The 16631-nt window shown below is 55.7% G+C and overlaps 1 protein-coding gene across 1 annotated transcript in view; it reads right to left on the reverse strand.

The window, feature by feature from the left end:
* Positions 1–1303: 1303 nt before the first annotated feature.
* The window catches only part of RALGPS1 (Ral GEF with PH domain and SH3 binding motif 1), a 262710-nt gene continuing 247382 nt past the window's right edge, over positions 1304–16631 (reverse strand). Inside the window, 6 exon segments of the mRNA XM_011364270.2 lie at positions 1304–5651; positions 9173–9264; positions 11023–11128; positions 11303–11395; positions 13296–13401; positions 14803–14886. Coding sequence (XP_011362572.2) covers positions 5622–5651; positions 9173–9264; positions 11023–11128; positions 11303–11395; positions 13296–13401; positions 14803–14886 — 511 coding nt within the window. The 3' untranslated portion in view covers positions 1304–5621.

A 16631-nucleotide genomic window follows, 5' to 3' on the forward strand; every position in this document is an offset into this window, starting at 1 on the left:
TGTTAGCTCGCGGATCTCTCCATCCACCAAAAGGAGGTACTGCTGTCTCCTGGTGGTCGTTTGTGGCGCCTGACGCAGTGAGACTGAGGGGCTGGAGCTTTGCAGACTACCAATCGTGGGTTCAAATCTTGACTTCATCACTTTCCAGCTGTGTGACAACCACCACACCCCATCCCACCGTCCTCATCTCCTCCCCAAGACTCAGTATCCGTCTTAGAGCCCTTGAGCACTGCACTGGGGCAGAGGGCAGCGACTCCATCTGGGTAAAGCTGCGGGTCACTGTGCCATCTAAAATCACGAGGTGAACTAGGATCCCTTCGTTACCCCGGGCTTATCTCGGCTAGGAAGGTGTGGCCACGCTGGCCTGGAACTGGGGTGGTGGAGCAATGTGTGGGGAGTGTGTGTTGGGGGGAGCTTGTACTTGGGAGAATCTGCCACTGCAGCTTAGGATGGCACTAGCTGGGAAACTGAGGCAGGCAGGGCCCGGGGCTCCCATGATCGGCGTGGATCATGTCTCTCCCTGGTGCAAGCTCTCTCAGTGACTTGCTTTCTCAGTAAGGCCTGGACTTCTTTGCTGCTGCACCTTTTAGCAGAGAAGCCATTCTGAAGAGAGAATGAAAGGGAGAAAGATGTAGGGGCTTTCTATTTCTCCTTCTGGCCCCTTGGGACTCCACTTTGGTCCTCCCCTCAGCTTCCCAGGAGACAACTCTTGTAAGACAGTCTCCCTTTTTCTCTTAAGCAAGCTAAAGTGGGCTTCTGGTTTTTGCGTAACATCATGAACTCCCCCAAATCCTTTACTCAGTGAGACTGGGTTGGCTGTTTTTCCCAATCTCATCCCGCCTTTTCTTCTGTCTCCCTGCCTCCTCCGTCCTCCATGTGTTCAGAGACCTCCGAAATGAATCTCCAGATGTCCGCTGTCTTCTGAAGCTTCCCCAGACTCCCACCTCCCTCCCACAGCACTGACTCTGTCCCTTCCCAAGGGCACTGTTCCCACATGTCACCTATGTTCTAGTAACCTCTTAACTGGGTCCTGAGCACCCCACTCCTTCATGTCTGTATCTGGCTCAGCAACTGCTTGCTAAGTGAAATGCACATGGCTAATGAATTGAGCAAGATTCATTGGAAAACACATTTAATTTCAAAGTAAACAAAGATGTTTATACATTAAAGTATTTAATTAGTGAAACAATTATTATCGGTGTAACAAGCTGAAAAATACAGCAACTTGATACAAGACTGAGGTAACAAAATACTTCACCAAAAATCTAAAGAATCGGGGGTGGGGGTGGGGGGCTGATGTCCAGTGGTTATTGCGGGTGAGACACTTTACAGGAATTAGAAAGTCCTTACACAACTGCATGCAGGAAGTCTGCTGGGAAAAAGACAGCCCAGGAGAGTGCAACAGATTTAACAAGAAACAAATTAAAATGTAGAAACTGATTTTCAATTTACTTTGAAGGATACATAAGAAATCGAAAACTACTCTCTACGCAACATTTTGAATGCTAAGTGAAAAACCATGCATTTTGGCACGAAATTTATTAAAGAGTATACCATACTAATAAATTCATGACTATTGTTTCATTACCGAATGGTCACAGTTGTTCAGAAATGGGTAAGGAGACTAATGGTTATAGAACGGACCGATGCTCCATGGCGTCGCTGCTGCGAGCTGGGATTTCACGCTGCCCCTGCCCTAACTCGCTGCGAGGTGGTCCACGGTACAAGTTCTCAACACCCAAGAAAATGCAGCTCTCGCTCACGCTGTACGCGCATTGAACATTGAAAGTAAAAACCAAAAGACTGCAGAAGTAAATACTGTGAACATTCTGCCCCTGCTCTCATCCCACCTCGGAGTCCTCTGCGTGCCCAAGCTAAGCTCTGTGCCTACGGGGTCTGGGCCAACCCGCCTCTGGGACAGAGACCCATCTAGTCCTCATTGCCACTGAAGTCACAGATCAAGAGGCTGATCAGGCTGTCGAGCCTTTTGAAGCTTGCCTGGAGGGACCTGCACAGGGTTTGCACTCAGTGCTGGGAGAGAGGCAGGGTCTTGCGGGGGGAGATGCAGTGTGAGGACTATTTGTTTGTTGAATGGTCAGCTCCTCCAGGGCAGGGACCAGGTCTGTTTTGTTCTCAGGCATTTATGTCCTGGGCACACAGGAAGCACTCATCAGACATGTGCATGAATGAACGAATTGGCGGTTTTGCGCACCTATTTTTCAAAGGGACTCTAGTAGTTGTTTTTGTTTTCTGTTTTAAACATGAAATCACCCACCATGCCAGTGTGACGTGGGACTGAGTAAAGTCATTTATGAACTCAGTAAAAATAAGTGTGGCTGTGTTTTTGGCAACGCTCACCTGGTTATAAGCATCAGTCAAGTCGGTGGGAGGTCTAGACTCCACTTGTAGAATGAAAGCGGACCCTGCTTGCCAATAGCTTCCCATTTTCACGGACCGCTTTCCACCTGTAGATGGCATTCTAAAAGATAGAGGTCTTGGGCTTCAGAGGTGGGAGGAAGATGATGAAAAGAAATACTGGCCATCTTGGCAAGAAAAAAAAAATGCTTTATAAATTCAGTTGGCAAGAGAGAGCGGTGGGTACTTTCCCAAACAGAATCCCTTCAAGCATCTTCTTCTTTAGGTGCCACAGTGGGACAGGCGCGATGAACGGGCTTCTTTGGGGAAGAGAAAGGGAGGCCACTCTCTCTCCCCGGGCACACTCAGAACGATATTTCTACTGCTCTCTGCCAAATTGATCCTCCAGGAAGTATTTCGGTTGTCAGAATGCAGCTGGCTGACTGACCTTCAGTTACAAGACGTGTTCAGCTGAAAGGGGTGAAAATTTCTCCCAGAAAGAGGTGAGGGGGCTGTCTGTTCTCGGGGCATCGTAATGATACCGGCTACCTACGCCAGTTTGTAGACAGCATTCTATAATTTTCCTTTTGGGGTGCCGTGACCTGTTTGCTTAATAAAAAAAAAAATACAGCATATGCATGCAAGACATGTCATCTTCAATGGTTTCACAAACATCTGTGCACTATGGACAATCGAGGAGGAAAAACCAGAGCTGCTTCCCTCCAGGGTAAAAATCTACCCATAGACTCTCCCCCTTTGGGGCTTGTGCCTGCCCCCCCGCCCCCCGTGTCCCAGGAGGCTTGCGGGCCTCCTCGCCTGCAGCTTGGGGGTCAAACCGACACTGGGAAGACGATCTGCTCTGCACTCACGTGCTTGGCCCCGAGCCCCTTGTCTCCAGGATTCTGCCGCTACCTTCAAGGTTCTCGTCGGTTCCACAGGGACTTTGCCAATGAGGCTTCCGCAGAGTTTTCAAGAGTCCGATCTAAAAGTGTTTCGAGGAGGGGATGTGGGATGAGCCTCAACGAGTGAAAAGGCCAAACACTTCGAAAAGAATTGCGATTGTGCTATTTCAAATTAGGCTTGGAAGAAAACATTTGCGAAAGAGAAGACAAATTTGTAGAGGGTAGAACATTATCTGATTTAGTGGAGCCTGAAATCAGGTTTCAGGATTGACATCTACAATATTTCACGGGAGAAACACCAGGACAGTCGAAGAGTGGAGGAGCACAAGGGAAATAAGTAGCTGATGGTCCAGTCTGGCATGTTCATCCAGACTTAAGACAGAAAACGAACATGTAGAATCGGATTGAATGTTAAGTTAGAGCGTTAACACTGGGTGGTTCCGGTGAGAGGTGTTTGGACTGTTTGTTTGGTGCTTTCCTTCAGCCTCTAGATGCCAATTTGAATAGTCACTGGTATGAATTAGGTGCACGCATCCGGACCCCGGCTGCGGGCGAGTGTGCGAAGCCCCGATGGCCGAGGTCTGACGGCATCGACTTTACCATCTGAAGTTTTTCCTGGCAAGAAAGTATTCTAGACTTTGCTCCAAAGGAGGGTTAGTTACCGAGCACCGTAAGGCTCGACCACAAAATGACATCCTGATGACAACTCCTTTCTTCGCCAATTCATTCGGATTTTCAGAGGTTGCCACCATTTGATCAAAATACGGTGGTGGGTCCTTTAGTAGTTTTTAAATTGACTTATTACAGTTTACTGGTTAAGGTGTTGTTTTGAAGCATCTTGCCCAGAAACTTCTAGGAGTGGATTGTTGTCTGATCACTGTGGGCTACGAAACCATGACCCAGAAATTCAGTTTCTTTCAGAAAATCATTTTAGGGTTTCCTTCTCAGAATCGGGACACCCCGATTAGAGAGAGAAAGGGAGGAATAGGGGAGCTATGGTGATAAAACTACCATAAATAAAGTTGATTTTTATTCATTATTTTGAAAAAAAAAGTATTTGTGCAAAATAAAATAGTCTTAAAAATATGACGGTGACAGGTAAAGGTTGTCGTTCAGGTGACGAGCTCTTAACTGAAAGTAGAACTTGGGCCGTTCACTCCCCAGGGCTTTGCTGTCTTGTCACCATGGGCATCAACGATTGTGCCCTTGGATTCGGATGATGGAAAACTTGCTGGTGACTGGGTTTGGGGCCAAGACTCGGGGAGCTTAAGGCCTCAGTGTCACTCAGCTCCCCAGAGTGATCAGGAATCCCGGTGGGCCCTGCCCTGGCAGTGAGGCAAAGGGGCGAGATGATGAGAGCAGAAGCCTGAGCCGGCGGGCGGGGGGAGGTCCATGCAAAGCAGCTTCCATGCAGCTGTCCCCTGTGAGCCTGGTGGCCTCTGAGCTGCTTCTGAGAAGCTGGGAGAAGTGTTGCAACTTCCCGTCCTGGCCTGGGGGGAGGGGGGGTGAGAAGAGAAGGGCCTCCGGGCCCTGTGCGGGAGGGCGTGGGAGGAAGCCAGCAGGCCGGCGGCCCAGCCCACAGTCCAGAAGCCGGGTTCTGTCTCAGAAGAGCCGACAGCAACAAGGCCTGGAAGGGACCCGGGCCCAGGAAGCAGGCCTTCCAGATGAATAGCACCCATAGGAACAGAAAACAAGACACGATTTAAGGCATTGTTCGTTTACAGTAAAAGAAATCGAGGGACCCTTAACACAGGAGGGGTCTGTGCTCTCTCCCCTTCCTCAGTGGACAAGGCTGTCACTCAAGGTTCCAGCAGGGCCTCAAAGCCAATGAAGTGTGTGATATCACGAGTCTTGTGCCAAAATGCATGTTTCTCGAAGAGTTCACACTCGCTCACGCACATGTATACGGCACACACACGCAGAGGACGCTTCGGGGGGTTGTACAAAATCTGAGGCCGCCCTGTGGGCGAGCAACCCCGTGCACTTGGGGTGTAAAAGCCAGTTCCACAGCCTGGTCCTTCTCTCTGGCCCCTCACGTGGGATAACACTGTCCAGTCCCGTGCGGGAGGAAGCTCGGCGGACCCGACGCAGGCCGGACGCGCTCTGGTCACAGCTGCAGCTGGTGGACGGCCGGCCGAGGGCCCAGGGAGGGAGGGAGGGCGGTGTAGCTGCAGAATGGGGTCGTGAGAGTCGCTGGGGGCTGGGGCCCTCTGGACTGGGAGGCCACAGGCTGCGTCCCCTCGAGTCCGGCTGTGAGTCTCCCAGCACCCTGGCCAATGGCCTGTGCCCAGGACCTGCGCTTCACCACCAGTCCTGGGCGGGCCTCCCGGAAGCCTGTGAAGTCACGCCAAGTCCCGCAGAGACTTATTCAAATGACATAAGGTTTGCAGGTACCTAGAAGAGAAAGCTCAGCCTTTTGTCAAAGTTCTGACCCTTTCGGAAGGGGACAAGGGGTGGTCCCTAAGGGGAAGGACCAGGCCTTGCCCAGTGAGGCTACGGATGAGGTCAGGTGGGGAGAGGGCACGGTAGTAATATCCACTGCCATCTGTTCAGTGACCGCTGTGTGCCAGGCACCGCTCTGAATACTTCACATGCATCGTGTCCTCCACCCCTCACAGCAGCCCCAGGAGGCCGGTACTGGAGGTATCCCCATTATAAAGATGAGGACTGAGGCTTAGAGAGTGAAGAGCTCAGCGAGCAGGTGGCCGGGCTGAGACGCAGCCCACGCTCTCGACCACTCTCCCTGGGTCAAAATACGACTGCGCTTGGAGTGAGAGGACACAGACCCCACAGGAAGGGGCGCGTGCCCACGGAAGGGAAGCCGGCCGGGGAGGGGGGTTGGAAGTGGCGGGAATGGGCAGGTGGAAGCACAGGGAGAGGGAGTAAGTTTGGGGAGATCAGGAACCCTGAGACTTTCCCACAGCTGTGTCCCCAGGACGAGATCCCGGTTCCTTTTACTGCGGGGACGACCAGCCCCAAGGTGAGGGGATCTCCCCCTCCCCTCAAAACTGCTAACGCTCCCCCAGCCTTGGGCCCCCTTTTCCAGCACTGCCACAGGGGGTCCTGGAGAGCGGATGAAAAGCCATTTCACCAAAAACAATCCATCTTGGCGTCAATTGGGTCCCAGTGATGAATTGGAAAAAAGACAGTTATGAGAAGGGTGACAGCAGCGTTGTTCCAAATGGTAAAAAGCAGGGAATCGCTCTTGGGATCACTAGCAGAGGAATCGATTTCGGAAAATCAGTACCAATAAAGGAATGAGAGCTACGCACATTGACACAGATGAATCTTAAGAACGCACTGTGGGAGGAAAGCAAGTCGTGGAAGAAAATACACAGTTATGGTTCTATTTATAAAAGACAGTTTTTTTTAAAAAAGGTACCCTAGGCAATGTATCAGGAATCACTGCACGTGCTCATGTTGTACCAGAATGGTAAACAAACAAATCAGGAGAGCGGTTATGGGCTATGAGGTTTCCGTGGATTCAGTGTGATTTCAAGCAATGTGAAGAAATGCAATTTCCCCCCAAAAGAAAACCGGTCTTAGTCTTAGTCACTGACATTTGCCGTGGGGAGGGCCCCTTTCGTCGTACGCCATCAGGCGGATGGGCTGTGGCTACCGAAAGAATCCTCTGCTGTGGAGTATTCAGCTGTTGCCAACTTTTTATTATTACGTACAGCACAGAGAGGGAATATTTGGTTCAAAGTAAATTAGAAATAAAAAGGGAAAAGAGTAGGAAAATAAGAAAGTCCCCTCCCTTAGGTCTGAACATTGGACAAAGGTACTTCAACGTAGCTACACCTCGCCACGGCACCCCGCATTTGCCACACATGAAATTCAATCCATTCGGCCTTCTGACCAAACACCTGCTCTGTCAAGTGGGTTTGACTCACTTCCCAGCTACCTGCTGCGGACCGGCTGTCACCCTCAGGCTGCCTCCCTCCCATCCCCCTGGAGGGGACGATAGGCTCCTGCTCAAAGCAACCACTGATGCTCCCGGCTGGGGCCACCGCAGTGCTGTCGGTCCCTGTCAGACCTGGAGCCACCCCGGCCTCCTGCTCACAGGTCCCGGGGCCACCTGTGTGTGCTCTGTTCTCTTCGAGTCGCACTCAGAGCTGATGACGGACCCCAGATACGTACCGTGCGACTGGTGCACAGGAAGTCAGGACATTCTTCCTCTCTCGATGTGACCTGAGGTGACACCAGCCTTGTTCAAGTCCTAATACCTGACTGTCCCGCAAGTCCCCTGGTCTTCCCATCGTGTAGATGGGCAATTACATTTGTTTAATGTGAGAAACGTATGTAGGCACTCTGGAAGTCACAGTCATGGTTTCTTGTACATCATTTTAGGAATTTATACGCACACATAAGGACGCATATGTATCTTAATATGAATGAAGTCACGCTTACACACGTTTTCACACTTTGCTTTTTCACTCATATCATGGAGCTCCTTTCAGCGCTCACACTCGGAGCTGCCCTCAGGTGTCGCATGACGGGGACTGACAGAAGGGACCGAAGCGTCTGGGCTTTTCTATCAAGGATGCCGCAGGGGACGTTCTTGCCCACGTGCCTCTGGGTGCATGCGTGAGCATACGAGCGGCTCAAATGCAGTTTATTGTGAGCTTCCCCGTGGTACCCCAAGTTTGTCCCCGTGTCGGCCTTGTCCTACTGTTTCGTTTGTCAAGGACTTCCTGCCAAGTCCGCTTTCTAGTTTCTATCACCTAGAATTTGATCGGCTTGTCATCCATGTCCTTCTCGTTACATTACAGGTGAAAACCCTGAATGGGAACGAACAGCATGGACGCACGAGACACGCCGCTGGAGACCTCCCTCCCGCGTGCGAGCACCGCCGAGGGGCCGTGATGGCGCCGTGACCAGCACGACTGAAGCCGCTCCCCTCCCTGACCCGCGTGCCTGGCACGGACTGGCCTTTGCTGAGATGCCCTCGGGCCTCGGGGCTGCTGCCACCATTATTCCAAGCCCTGGTGCTCTCGCCCCAGATTGAGAGGAACCCACCGCCCCAGCTCCCGACTCTGGCTGATCCCTGGGGAACACGGGCAGGGTGGCGCGGGGCCAGGACCGCACATCCTGGCATCTTGCTGCCCAGGGTGAGGATGCTCTGGCCCATCCGCCTGGTGCTGAGGGCTGGGCAGCCATCATTCCTCTCACAAGCCTGGGCAGTGGGGGCTGTGCTCCTGGGCCCTGAGCTCAGCTGCAGGAGGCTGAGGGAGCCAGAGGTGGCCCGGGACGCGGGAGGCGGGGGAGCTGAGGGACAGCAAGTGTCGACTTTGGTGTGGGGCAGACCCGGGCCAGACCTCACTCACCGTGGGACCTTAAATGAGCGCTGCCACTTTCTGAGCCTCAGTGTCCTCGGTGCTAAATGGAGACAGTGAGGGGACCGGCCTCGCAGGGGCGGTGGGAGGGTGTGGGCCCCGTCCTGCCTGTGAAGCATTTCAGGTGATGCCTGGCCCTGGGGGCGGGGCATGGGTGGGCGTGGATGGGCGTGGTGGGGAGGGAACCACCGCCGGCCCAGCAGACCAGAGCCCCACTTGTCAGCGTGGGGAGTGGGGGGGTGGCAGGGGACCCATTGATAAGTTTGGAGTATTCCCATAAATTAACTTTGGGGGGAATGATCTAAATAGATTCTGCGGCCTGAACCTTGGGGCGATACTGCACCTGCCACTTCACTGTCCCTGATGGATATTTCCGCGGCTTTCCGTCAGTGGGCAAGACACAGGCACGGGGGCTTTGTTCTCAGCTGAGCAGGGGGTGCCCAGTCTCATGGGAAAAGGCTGACCAAAAGAGGGAGCCTGGGAGCTCAGCTTAGGCTCTGAGGGAAGGACCCTTAGTCCCAAGCAAGGGTGGGAGAGGGTATTTATTTCAGGTGACAAGCAAGATTCTGGTGACTTTACCTGAGGCCTGTTGCTTTTACACGCATCGTCCAAATGCTTGTGCCACAGTATTGCATGAAACCGAGAACCAGTCTGGAACTTGTAAACATTGCCTGACGGGTAGAGAAGCCGTTGGTTAAGAAGAGGGTCACAGGGGAGGGTCTGCCCATGATTGTGGCATGCAGATAAACGTGAACATGGGAACCAAACTAAGGAAGGTCAAGAGCAGCCCAAGGCAAGCACGGGACTTGCAGAGAGGGAGCCTCCCTCCCCCCACCCGTGCTCCCGGCGCTCAATTAGACCAAGGCTCTTAACCATTTTTCGGCCCACAGTGCCTTTGGCGCTGGTGAAGCTTGCGGACTCTTCTCAGAATAATGTTTTCCAATGCATAAAATAAAACAAAGAAAATCAATACTGAAATAGAGTTATCAAACTACTAAAACGCAAACGGGTGATGGAGATAGATCTGTGCTTCCTTATTAATGCACAGGACCCAGGAGCAGGTCTGATGTCACTTCAGAGAGATGAGCAGAAATGGCACTCTGAGATGTCTGCACCAACATGTGACGTGAAAACATCTGTGGCTTCTCTCGGAGATAAAGTCACAGGGAATATGAACATTCTAGTTTAATACGCGTCATTAAAGCGTTAGAGGTCACGAAAAACAAAGACGTAATTTTTCCCCACCCAACTTCCCAGACTCCTTGTGTTCTATCTACCCAGGGACCCTGGCCACCCGGTGTCACATTTCCCGCTATCGGTGGCCACGCTTTCCTCTGGGCGAAGGCTCAAGAGTGGCCTGTGGTCCCCACGGCCATAAGGCCCTTAAGTCAAGCTTGTGTGGGCACAGCCTTTATTTGCTAAAGAAATCGCTTCTAATCTGGGCTCAGAGTCTTGAGGAAGCCACCCCGGTGGCGGCCGGGCCGAGGGCAGCTGCACGTGGGTCTGATCGCTCAGGAACAGCGCCTCGGTCCCGCTCCTCCCCATTCCCTGGGCTCCTTGAGGCGCCTGTTTTTGACTTCTCAGCTAGAAACCTTAGAGCTCTGACCCCCCAGGTGAGGTCTCTAGACCAGAGGCATCGTCTGTTCTGCTTGTTAGAAGCGCAGAATCTTGGTGTCCCACCCAGATCCACTGAATCTGAATCTGAATTTCAACAAGATCCCCAGGTGATCGTTACGTACACGGACGCTGCACTAGAACATTCCTGTGAAGGTGGGAAGACGCACCAGGGAGTCTGCCTGGCCAGAACGCCAGACCCGGGCAGTTGGGGGTTTTGTCACATGACTCAGGCTACTGAGGGGACCAGCAGGGCCTGTTCTGAGTGTCAGTGCAGCCAGGGCTCTCAGACAGGATGGTGCCTAGAACTTCTCCATCTTCCCAGCATGGTCACGGGGCAAGAACCAGGAAGATCTGGGAGATGACTGGGCAAGTTAGAGCTGGCACTTAGTAAAAGGGTTCTTCTCTGATGTGACCTTGGACCAGGACACTGCCAGAGTCTCGTGGCACAGGAAATGTCAGGGGCATCCCTGAAATCTCCCGAGACCCAAGACCCTTCCGGCCACGTGGCATTATGTTATTTATTACAAAATGCTGAGGTTAGAGCTCCGGGGGGTAATGGGGTCTGGGAGCCAGGGGTGAGGCCACAAAAAGGGTTCCTGTGAGCACATGCCACGCACACTGCTCAGAGGACACACGGATCAGGGTGTGAGCAGCTTCTGTGGACTAGCGAGAGGATCCCGTGAACGTGAGAATCTAAAGCAGAGAGAAAGCACCAACCACAAAAGTTCCTGCTATTTCGAAGTGTGCATCTAGCAGAAGATGGAACGAGGCAGACAGGAGCTGCAGGCGCCCGGCTCCGGGCCCGCGCCTACCTTTGTCGGGGTTATTCAGCTGGAAGATATCCGGGTGCTCGGGGTCGTCAGGCAGCTGCACCATCCAGCCCACGACGGAGACCTTTTTGCCAGGTGTGGATTTATACTGGAGGACGAGAGCGCAGCCGGGAGGCTCACGGCTTCCACTCCCCGAGGAGAGCCGACCTGGGCCACGTGAGGCTCCTTCCCACCCCACCTACCACCTCCACCGCCTCTGCCCGGGCCCCGCGGTTCACGAGAGACGAGGGCCCAGCACGGAGGGTCCTTTCGTGGGACTTACGTGTTTTCTGTCCGTTCCCCGCAAGGACTTGGCTCCGTAGTACAGGAGGGTGGATCCTGAGAGTATGACCCAGTACCTGGTCCACGAGGACAGCTACACCAGAAAGGAGAGGCAGAGCAACAATGCTGTGCGTGGTGGGGGCGCGGAGTCCCCTGGCTGCCTCATCACGGACCAGCCATGTGGGTGGAAGGGTGGCCCCTTCCCCGAATCGATGCCGGCAAAGGCCTCGTTTCTCCCCCGGCTCCCACCCTGCTCACTGCCACCTCCACCCAGGATCTAGAGGAGAGCGACTGTCGCCATCAGTGCCTCTGAGCTCATCGGCCCCGAGCCCCACTCCCCGTCTCCTCTGCTTGACTCAGAGAGCCTTCCTGCTTCACCTCGTCTAGGGCAGTGCCGAGGCGTAATTTCTATGTGTCCAGGTGACCTGGACCCAGGAATGTCCTGGGGAAAAACATTTTTAAAACAGGGACATGGCACACCGGAGGCTCGAAGAAGCACGCCGGCGATGGGGTGCTCTGGCGGAGACTGAATGGCATCGCATTTGAAGAATTCATGGCTAGAAGTGGAAAAACCTGGCAGGGCCCAGCGGCAGGCCTGGGTTCTGTTTCTCTAGGTGTGAAGGCTGGAATTCCCCGTTTGGGGGCGCTGCTCCTCTGTCCGGGGGCAATCACTTCAGGGACCTTTTGGTTCCACACAGGCCAAGCCGATACCCCATCTTGGTCTTGGAGGGCTGAGCTTACAGGAGCAGACTGCTCTGTGTCACAGCCTGCAAGGCCCCCTCCCCACACTGGGTGGAGCTGCGTCACCACGAATGCGGAAGCAGTGGCATTCAGATCTGGTTGATGACCTCCACAGGTGTGTACGACACACATGCGGATGCGGGTCGAACTGAAGGAGGCTTTGTGAATAACGCTCGCCTGCACTTTGTGTCAGGCACTCCATCATTTTTTTGTTCTGTTCTGCTCCAAAATACGGGCCGTGACCCACAGAACTGATTTCATCAGTCACTGCTGGGCCGACGGGCGTTCGGGAAAACACTGCTCTTGCCCCAGTCTCAGAAGGCTGGGGCCCAGACTCTGGGCATGGGAGAGAGGCAGGCGGGTCTGTGCAACAGGCTAGACATAAGGCCCCATGTCACCCTTGTATGTTTGTGACACTCTGGGGCCAAGGACAGAGTGTGGCCTGAGGGTTGGGGTGAAGACTGCTCCTCACCCATGATCTACCCGGCACCTGCAGACGGGGTTGTCTGGAGGCAGCACCTGGACTAGGGCCCTGGCATCTTCATGGTGGGCACTGGGAGGACAGGGCATCTCCAAGTGGCTCCGTGAGCAGGGGACAGGGGCAAGCAGGGGCCAGAGCAGGAGAGGAAGGGCAGAACAGATGCCAGCAGATGCTGCCCAGAGACGCAGCTCACAGGTGGGTTTGGAGGCGGCTGCTACGGACGTTCTGTGGAAGAGAGGCCTTTGCAAGGAGCTGAGGCCCTGCCATGGGTGAGGATCGTGGAGCCAATGGCATCCGGGTCCAGCACGGGGACCTGGGAATGGTGGTGCAGCGTGAAAGGCCTCCTGACTCCATGACCGTCCTCCTGTGGCTGTTCTGTGAGGCCAGGCGGAGAGGGGCACTGCATCTGTGACTGTCCTGGGCTGAGGGGAGCTCCTGAGGGGCAGTGTCCACCGGACTCCTGCATCCGTGACTGTCCCGGGCTGAGGGGACTTTCTCAGGGGCAGTACCCACCGGACTCCCGGGTCTCAGGCTTCCACTGCCCTCAGGGCGCTTGCCCGGCTCGTGTTCACTGCACGCTCACTGTGCGTGCTGTGACACCCTTGTCAAGTCCGCTAGGACACAGGCACATTCCACCCCAGTTTACAGATGTGGAAACCGAGTTCCTTGCCCACTCAGTGGCACAGCCAGGGCCGGAACCGTGGCTGGTGGCCGGAGGCCAGGCCCCTCCCGACGCCCCTGCTGCCCCCGGAGGAGACGGGCCTGCACTTACCGCGGGCTTCCGTCCTTCCTTGAGCAGAGTTTTCCTCCGCAGAGGCCCCTCCATGGTGGGCACGGCCGCCGAGCCGCCCAGCGCACAGATGCACGGGCCGGTGGGGCTGAGGGGACAGCACCGGTCAGACACCTGGAGGAGCTGAGGTCAGGCTCCCTCCCACTGACTGGGGCCCACGGGTCCCCCACTGTGGAGTCCATAATGCTGCCACAGGCTGCCGGGGAAGGCCGGGATGGGGAGGGCCCCGAGGCTGCAGGGCATGAAGGACGGTGGCCCTGGGCTCACCCAAAGCTGAGAACTGTCGCCTCCCTCACCTTTCTGAGTGCTGCGAAGCCGCAGCTTGGTGACCAAGCATCCTGTGACCTAGGCCCCTGGCAGCACCCCCACCCTACCCTGACTCTGCAGTGGCTTCTGCCCGGCTGCTCCCTGGGCTAGCACCCGTGGGCTTGCTTTCCACTTGGGGAACCTGAGGTCTGGGCAGCCCCTCCTTCCTGTGCTGGCATGGAGGAAGTGGGAGGGGGCAGGCAGGTGACAGGTGGCCCACACACAGGACCATGCCCTGTACCTGTTCCTCAGGGTTCCTCTCTCACCCTGGGGAGTCCTCTCTCTGCCGTGGGGATTCAGGCGCCACCCACAGGTGAAGATGTTCATGGGCGGTGCCCCCCCGCCCCCTCCGTCCCCCAGACCTCTCTCCTGAGCTCCGGCCCCACACGCAGGAGCTTCTGCCCAGGGACGGCCACCTCCCCCAGGCTGCTCTTCTTTCCTTGTTCCCGTGAACGGCACCACCATCCACCCGGTTGCTCGGGGCAGAAACCTAGGGCTTTTCTTCCCTGCAACCCAGTCAGTCCCAAGGAAGCCTTGATCCCGTGTCCTAAATACGCCGGACTGTCCACCTCAGCCACCACCCCTCCCACCATGGGGCAGAACCCGATCTTCCTTCGATTGACCGCCCATGTGCGACCGTGGCCTCACACCGTCCACATCTGCCTTCTTCCCGTGTGCTCGTCGCCCCACAGCCAGGATGCTGGGGTCATGCCACCCCGTCCTCTCCCGTCCCTGTCACATCCCACCCCTTCACTGCCTCTGAGGCCAGCCTCCTCACCCTCCTCTCAGGCCTCATCCCACACCCCCCCACAGCACTAGAGTCCCTGCACTCAGCCACCCTGCCCTTCCTGCCTCTTGGTCCCAGGGGCTGTCCCTTTGGCTGGGGCCACTCTGTCCCTCCACCTCCCCTCCCTTCATTTGGTTAATTCCTATCGCTCTTCTAGTCTTTTCTCCAGGGAGGCCTTCTTTGCTCACCCCTCCCAGGGCACCCTGCCCCCACCCAAGACCTTGGGCGCCTGTGACTTTCGGTTCCGCTTCTGCCTCTGCTGTAGCAGTGGCCTCGCGGGCTGCGGCAGGGGGCTGTGTCCATCTCATTCACAGCCTGGATCTGGCACAGTGTTTGGCCTCCGACGAGCACCCTATAGCTATTTGCCAAATAAACCAGCACATGCGTAAAAGCTACCTGTAGACGCAGCTCCGGGCTCTCGGAGAATTCCGAACTGGAACCCGCCAGTTGGGCCCCAGTGTGGCGTAGAGACGTCCCCTGCTTCAGAGGAGAAAAAAAAAAAAGGCTGAGTTTTAAGAACAGAATGGAAAGGCCAGATACTCTGAAGGGGACACGAGGATCCCCGACACGGTGGCCGTTAGCTCAGGAAGTGCCAACCTCCAGCCTCCTGAGCTGCCAGGTCAGGGAACAAATACCCCCAGAGCCTCCATCCAGGCAAGTCCCCAGGTCCCTGGCTCATTATTTCCTGAACTTTTAAAAATTAAATGTCCACTCTTCTTCCAGGGTCAAGGTGGCACGCCCACTTGCCCCAGGTTTAACAGGAAAGGCCGCGGAACCAGAACAGCCCACGGTAAACCCAGCAAGCCCCGTCGAACGGCGGACGCAGCCGTGAGCCGGGGCACACCCAAACTCCTCTCCTCTAGGTCCTCTTGGCCGGTCCCCCGCAGACCGGCTCTGTGACCTGCTCTGTCCGAGAGTTCGTGCTCTGGGGCCTCTCCGCGGGCAGCCCAGCTGGCTCCTGTCTCACCTGAAGCCACCAACAGTGAACCTTCCCGGCAGAAAACGCTGTTTCTGGGGTCAGCAGGAAGCTCAACCGACCTGCAAGGAGGCTTCCATCCTTCTCCTCTCGTGACCCTTCTCTCTCCTAACAGAGAGACCTCCTGTGTCCACTTGGTCCTCAACCTTCTTCCCGGCTCTGCAGCGCGGTCCATCCCTGGGCTGCCCGCTTCGCTTGCGCCTTGGCCAAACGGCGACATAACCCGATTTACAAATCCAGACTTCCTGTTCAAACACTCCCTCTGCTCCCCGCTGCCAGTCCTGGGTGGCTGGATATTGCCCTATGGCCCTGGACACCCGTGGCTGGCGTGGGGACGTCCTCGTTCATTGTGGTCAGTGCACTACACCATAGCTGAGCTCAGGGTCCTCGCGAGGGGGCTGCGTTGCTCCCTGCCCCTCCATCCTCCACTCAGGACGGAACTGTCCTTGATGCTCATCATGGGTCCACTGTCCAGGGGCCCAAGTTCAGGGCTAGTGGGAGCCTGATGGTCATCTAGGTCGGCTGCTCCGGGACCCCGCCCATCCAGCCCATCAGCTGCTCCTCGTCAGGTGGTGCAGCGTGTGCTTGGCCCCCCAAGGTCTCGAATGTAACGGGTGTCAGCCCTTTCCCCCGCTGGGGCCGCTGACAGATGATGGTCACAGGCTGACCACAGCCCAGCCCCAGCCCCAGCTTGAGCTGCAGCACACACGAGGCCCTGGCACGCTCGACGCCCGGCCCACGGGCTGGATCGCGTCCTCCCTGTCTTCCGTTCACAAAGGCTTGTGATGCAGTGAGCCAATGAGACTCTCTACAGGTAATGATGGATCTGCTCTAATGTCCGAAAAGCTTCAGGAACTTCACGGTGACTGGCAAGACCCGTCATGCACCTCGCAACTGGATGCAACACCATAACGTGTCACAACACGTCACAACCCTGTGCTTACGCAGGCTGCTCTGAGGGCTGCTTTTCCCCCAGCCACGCCCTGACGGGACAGCGCTGACACTGGACGTTTCCACGGTGACATCCCTTGTGCCCCGCGGTGGGGGCGTCTCCTCCTCTGCTCCGGTTCCCGCTCCGAGCTCCCTCCGGCGTGGAGTTGGATGTGGCGCCTCCCTTCCCAGAGCCGGACCATCCGACCCCTTCTGTCCACCTTTCTTCTACTGCATCTTCTTTCCCAGGTTCCCCAGGAAAATGTGTGACCGCAGTGGACTGTCTGCAACTTCCAGTGCCTCAGACCAGGCGGCACGG

This window comes from Pteropus vampyrus, unplaced genomic scaffold, assembly GCF_000151845.1.
Source record: "Pteropus vampyrus isolate Shadow unplaced genomic scaffold, Pvam_2.0 Scaffold95, whole genome shotgun sequence".
Taxonomy (NCBI): domain Eukaryota; kingdom Metazoa; phylum Chordata; class Mammalia; order Chiroptera; family Pteropodidae; genus Pteropus; species Pteropus vampyrus.